Source organism: Montipora foliosa, chromosome 2 (assembly GCF_036669935.1).
Source record: "Montipora foliosa isolate CH-2021 chromosome 2, ASM3666993v2, whole genome shotgun sequence".
Taxonomy (NCBI): domain Eukaryota; kingdom Metazoa; phylum Cnidaria; class Anthozoa; order Scleractinia; family Acroporidae; genus Montipora; species Montipora foliosa.
In genome coordinates this window covers 56,074,802-56,080,669 of record NC_090870.1, presented here as the reverse complement: position 1 = coordinate 56,080,669, position 5,868 = coordinate 56,074,802, and the positions used below count along the sequence as shown (strand labels likewise).

The window sequence follows — 5,868 nt, the reverse complement described above, 5'->3', positions numbered from 1 at the left end:
TCCCAATGATCCTACAACAATAGGTAACACCTGCGCAGTTCTCATGTTCCACATTCTTGCAATTTCTCTTTTGAGGTCGATACTCTTCAACTTGCTCATTCTCCTTCTCACCAATTCTTTTATACGCTGGTACGGCAATATTAATAATAGTGCAATTTCTCTCCTGTTTATTTACAACTACAATATCCGGTCTTCTGGCATCAATGACATGATCACACAGTATGTTCACATCCCACAGTAGTTTAACCTCATCGTTTTCCCTTACACTGTCAGGTGCGTGTTCGTACCACTTATCCTTCTTTTCCAGATGAAATTTCGCACACAACTTCCAATGAACTGCTGTTGCAACATTGTGGTGTCTCTGCTTACATTCCCTAGTAGTAGTAGTAGTAGTAGTAGTAGTAGTAGTAGTAGTAGTAGTAGTAGTAGTAGTAGTAGTAGTAGTAGTAGTAGTAGTGGTAGTGGTAGTGGTAGTGGTAGTGGTAGTGGTAGTGGTCGTGGTAGTGGTAGTGGTAGTGATAGTGGGGTAGTGGTAGTGGTAGTGGTAGTGGTAGTGGTAGTGGTAGTTGTAGTTGTAGTGGTAGTAGTACACTCGAGCAAAATGAGCCCGTTCTCAAACAAAGTCATTTTTCACTGATGTACTAATGCAAGTTGAATTTCGCATTTCGCTATGTATTACCAGTGACTCGCTGATGATTTCCTCCGCGTCTTACAGCTGTCGAACTCGGGTCTATGTTACTCATGGCAGTAATGTTTGAGCATCTTTTTGACTGAGCATTTCTGGCCCGGAATCCAAAACATTTCACGAACGTTTCTTTGAAACGTTTGTTCTGAAAGGTGTACAGAGGTGGATTTAGTGCAGAATTAAGATATCCTAGAAGCAAAAAACACGGAGATAGCTCGGGAGGTACTTTAATCCAGATTTTATTTCCTCCGAAAAGTATCACCAGGCTTAGCATTGTGTGCGGCATCCAACAAAAGAAGAAAGCGCAGACTATGATCAGAATATTCTTAGCAGCCTTTAAATTGCGTTTAAATCTCTTCTGGCGTCTCTCGACCGGCTTCGAAAATCCTGCAGCGTTTGTCGAATTTCCTTCGCAAGCCAACGATTCGGACGGTGTTTTTTTCGTTTGCGAAAACTTCCCACTGTTAATACTTCGCGCAATCATGAAGATTTTTAAATAGAGGAAACACATCAACAAGAGAGGGAAGATAAAGTTGACGAAGGAGCTCACAATGGAGTAAGGAAATGTTATATTGAAGTGACACCTGTCATTCTCGACGCTGTATGGTCGATATTTCCATCCCATCACTGGAATTAAAGCAAAAGCTATCGAATACACCCACACTAGTAGAATGACCATAATGGCCCTTTTGTGGGTCATGAATGGTCTTCGGCGATAACGGTTTAGAGGGTCCTCAAGGCTCTTATAACGATCAACGCTCACCACAAGAAGGTTCCAAATAGAAGAGGGCACAGTGACGAGGTACGCGGTCGTCCATGCCTCACAGAGCCCCTCACTATGTACCCACTTGAATTGTACCAGTTGTTGATCCACGTCAAAAGGCATAGAGAGAGAGGCAGTTAGTAAATCACTGACGGCCAAAGAGAAAATAAAGAGCATTGTCGGCGAGGAACGCAGCTGGGTGTTCACAAGGATCGCTGAACACACCAATAAATTTCCAATGATGGCTAAAATGATTATAACGATCAATAGAATTGCTGTGAAGACTGTGATGAAACCATGAGCTGACGTTGAATGACTATTTGCGTTGAAACTTTCCGCTTGTGTTGTTAAACTTGTGTTGTTAAGACCGGTCATATTTTCCCGGCGTTTCTCTGCTGGTGTGACTTCGATTAGACGTGAAACAAAAATCTTGCGAACAGTAGATATATTTTTGTGTTTGTCAACGACGTTCGGTCAATCGCTTTGCTGCGAAGCACATAGAATACAATTTGTTTTTCAGCTTTTAAAGTGTTTGCCGGTTCGACTCTTTGCCTGTGGCAATGAAACCTTGCTAAGGCCTCATTTTAAATCTAGCGGATTCATGCTAATCGGTCATTTTCGATTCCACTACAGTACTCTTGCCAAAACTCGAGGTTCAAGTTTAAAATGAAGGACAGTGATTCTAGTGCGATCGCGCGGAAAAAAACCTATACCGACCGGAACAAAAAAGATTTTAAAGTACCCAACATGTTTTTTTCATTTAAAATGTTTCAACCTGTTATCAGATAAAGCAGATTTCCTCCAGGCTAAATTATATAAGCGTTTACGAGAACAATAACTTTTCTCGTACAATTGGAAATACAATAAAGGCATACAAACTTAAGATTTATTTATGCGGTCCATGAATTTGGGAAAGCCTCCCACGACCGGACGTTGCATCGAGCTGTAATACTTCAGCTGCGCCTTCAAAAACGCGACTATAATTTTGAGATAAAAGCCTATTGATGTCGAATTAACGCTTCAGAGCTGTAATTTTCCGGATTTAATTGGACAACGAGAGCTTACGGCCTGATTACTTCAGCCAACTTCAGCACGTGCGTAAAAATTGTGCATTTTATAGCTTTTCGTGATCGCCAAGCTGTTTTTTGTAGTTACGTTCACTGTTAAGATCAATTTTTTTTGTTCGTATTGGTACATAGCCGAAGTGTCAATAACAGGAAAGGGACATTGTGAGTTGTCAAGGACAAAGGATATTCCGCCCAGGACATTAAATTTCGTGGAGGCCATTAGCTACTCGCTGTCGCCTGACATCGAAGAAATCCCTATAGGTCATATAGTGCAGATAGTGAGAATGTGGCTTTGTTGTGCATGTTTCGACGTTCGCTGTTTTTATAAGAAGCGTTTTTTCAGATACTCTTAAACCTCAAATGGTTATTTTTGTCCTTTGCGGGGGTGATTAATCGGGCATTGTTAAACAAAATCATATTGATAGAGAACAAAAAGGCTTTGCTTTCAACGATACTGATTGCATTATCATCATATCTTTATTTATCCTTTATTTTTAGAGTAGCTTGGTGCAGCTAATATCTCCGAGCATTTTACCCACCCAACCATGAAACACCACAGAGGACAGAAATCAATACCGTGAACTTAATGCCCTACTCTTTGCGAATAGTATATGGTTTCTTTTACTTCCCACATGGTTATGAACATTGAAGGGTTGTGAGACGGGGCCTACGATTTACCGTCCTTATCCGAGATGACTAGAGAGTCTAACCATTTGCAGATGTCATAACAAAGGCAGCACTTTCTCCTCTGTTAAAGCCTTAAATGTTTGCCCGGCCGGAGTCGAACTCACGGCCTCCAGTGTGACAGCCCGCTGTTCAACCAACTAAGCCACCGGTTATACTTATCTTCTCGAATACAAAGAGTGGAAATCAGTTACATTGAACAAATCAAATTTAAAATGCTGATTTCAAAAACTCTCTGGGAAGAAAAATCAATGAGGAAGGTATCAATCGTTTCCCCTGCAAACTAAGGTACATCGCAGAGATATCTTGTTGAACTAACTCTATTGCTTTTAGGAACAGAGTTATTAGGAATGCGGGCCGTGCGAATAAAAGCACCGAAAAATTCATATAGTTCTTCTTGAAACAATTGAGTATATTGCTTTAATAAAACAGATTGAAGTTAATGTCTTTTATCTTCCGCCTTTAATAAACGTTTCATAAAAAAGAGACTAAAACTCCAATTTGACCATTGATTGTCCAGAAGTCTCGAAACTTCCTCAAACTGCTGAAATTGTTCCAGACAAAACCGTATGTCCGAGTTTGAGGAAGTCTCGAGAAACTTCCTTGAACTGTGCCAAGCCATCTGTCGCCTAGAGAATTAATGCTGCATTTTAAAAATGGGAAATGAAGTTTTCCTTTATCAAGGACACCAACGAGCAAACTAAGCCAAAAGCGTTTAAGAGACATTTCAATCTAGGCTCCTTGCAATGTAGAAGGACTGTCTAAAGATTTGTTTTTATCGCCTGGAAGAATTTGATCTGTTCGGAAAATCTTAGCTGAAAATTGAAGGTTCTTAGAAACTACAGTTTGGCTTTCCCGCACACATATTTCACATTCCCTGCTTTATGTTTTTCCGTACCGACTATATGGACAAATTCGTCACAAACGTCACCGGAAGTTATCTCAAGTCTTAGCTGTGAAGAAGACTTCCGCTCCGGTTGTGCTATGTAGTGCCAACAAATCATATTTCTGTGGGGAATGACAGCTGGAATGAGAACATTTTTTTTCAGAACCACACTCACGTGGGTGAATTTTAGCAAGATCTTTTCAATTTTCAGCTGATTACACGGACGGAAAGACGCTGTGAATGAGTAGTCGACAGTGCAGTCGAAGCGTCGCTTTTTCCGTTGCGAACTCTCTGTTCTACACTCTGAGGTGCAGCGAACTCTCTATTCTAAACTCTCCACCACTTGGTTGCAGGGATGGTGAGAACACTCACCGCCTCCCACCAATATGGCTCGGCTTCGATTCCCAGAAGGGGTTGAGTTTGTTGGTTTTCTATTCTGCTCCGAGAGGTTTTTCTCCGAGTATTCCGGTTTTCCCCTCTCCTCAAAAATCAACACTTGATTAGATTTTCTTTCATTTGTTGATTTCAGTTTACAGTGTCCCCAATAGACCATATCCGTATTCCACGGTATTGGACTGGAACTAGCTTGCAACGAAGGCTAATGCGGGGGAAAATAGTAAAAAGTATTTGCATTTGAAAAGATTTCCGAGGATTAGCGTCCATTGCAAGATATTGTTGTTCCAGTCCAATAGTGAGAATACGAATATGGTCTATCCAACATGATCTCTTCTCTAAATTAACGATTATCGTTTAAAATTCGTAATTTGCTTTAAATTTATTACTATCTTTAAGTTAGGACGCTGTGTCCCAGAACTTGTGGTAGCAGAGAAAATAAGGAAATAAAAAATCATATCCGTGGATTGGATTTAAACCCGGAGTTTCTTCTCTATTGGAACCGCTTCTTTCCGCTTCGCTACTGAAGAACAAGACACCGCACTTTAAAAAAAACACATAACTCTCCCATAGAATATCAATGCTGTAGAGTATTTAGGCCTAAGCTTTGATTTTAAAATGTTTAGCTTTGTCTTGCAGTGTTTATTATTGTTTGTTGCCGAGTGAATAATACACCAGTATCAAATAGTGTTTGAAATATTGTCCCTGAGCAGCTAGCGGTGTGGTGGTCAAGTGGTAAGGTGACAGGTTAACAATTCACATTCCCATCTTCGAGTACTATGTCCAGTTACATTTTGGTTGTCTGTATAAAGATATGTGACCATTTTTCATAATCCATATCATACACCATGTCTTCTAAATTATCGATAGTAGTATTAAGAATTAACGATAATGGCTAAAGGGAGAGTTTCACATCTCTGCACATGGACAAACTGTCACGTCAGATCATTTAATTCCTTTGTTATTGAAACAACCGAAAGCACTGATGCAGGAAACGGAAGCAATGCTATAGAAGTGGAATTACTGATTGGAATCACTTTTGCAATCATTTCCTTTGTGCTATGAACCTACTGCATGCGAATACATAACTCGTGCGTAGAATAAAGTGTTCGACCCGTCAAACTTAAATTTGAGATTTTTTGTGTAAACCCGCAATATCTCCCACCAAATTTGGGTCTCAGTCATTCCGTGTATTTGCTTTGATACTCTCAGCGATTAATGAACATCATCTGGTTCAGTAAGAAACCGTAAAATTTACAACTGTGGAACCGTGAAAAACTGTCACTTTAATTAATTCAAGGTATAGTATGGGTTAACTTCTCGTGCTCAGTGGAGCACTGATAGACCATAGTTAGTGGAGTTATGGTTACTTGGATAGACCGACTGTCGG

At 40.3% G+C, this 5,868-nt stretch overlaps 1 protein-coding gene across 1 annotated transcript; it reads right to left on the bottom strand.

Annotated features, from left to right (window-relative positions):
• Nucleotides 1-558: 558 nt before the first annotated feature.
• On the bottom strand, nucleotides 559-2,100 carry LOC137990985 (histamine H2 receptor-like). Its single transcript, XM_068836114.1, has one exon. The coding sequence runs from the start codon at nucleotides 1,821-1,823 to the stop codon at nucleotides 669-671; it is 1,155 nt and encodes a 384-aa protein (XP_068692215.1). The 5' UTR covers nucleotides 1,824-2,100; the 3' UTR covers nucleotides 559-668.
• Nucleotides 2,101-5,868: the final 3,768 nt, after the last annotated feature.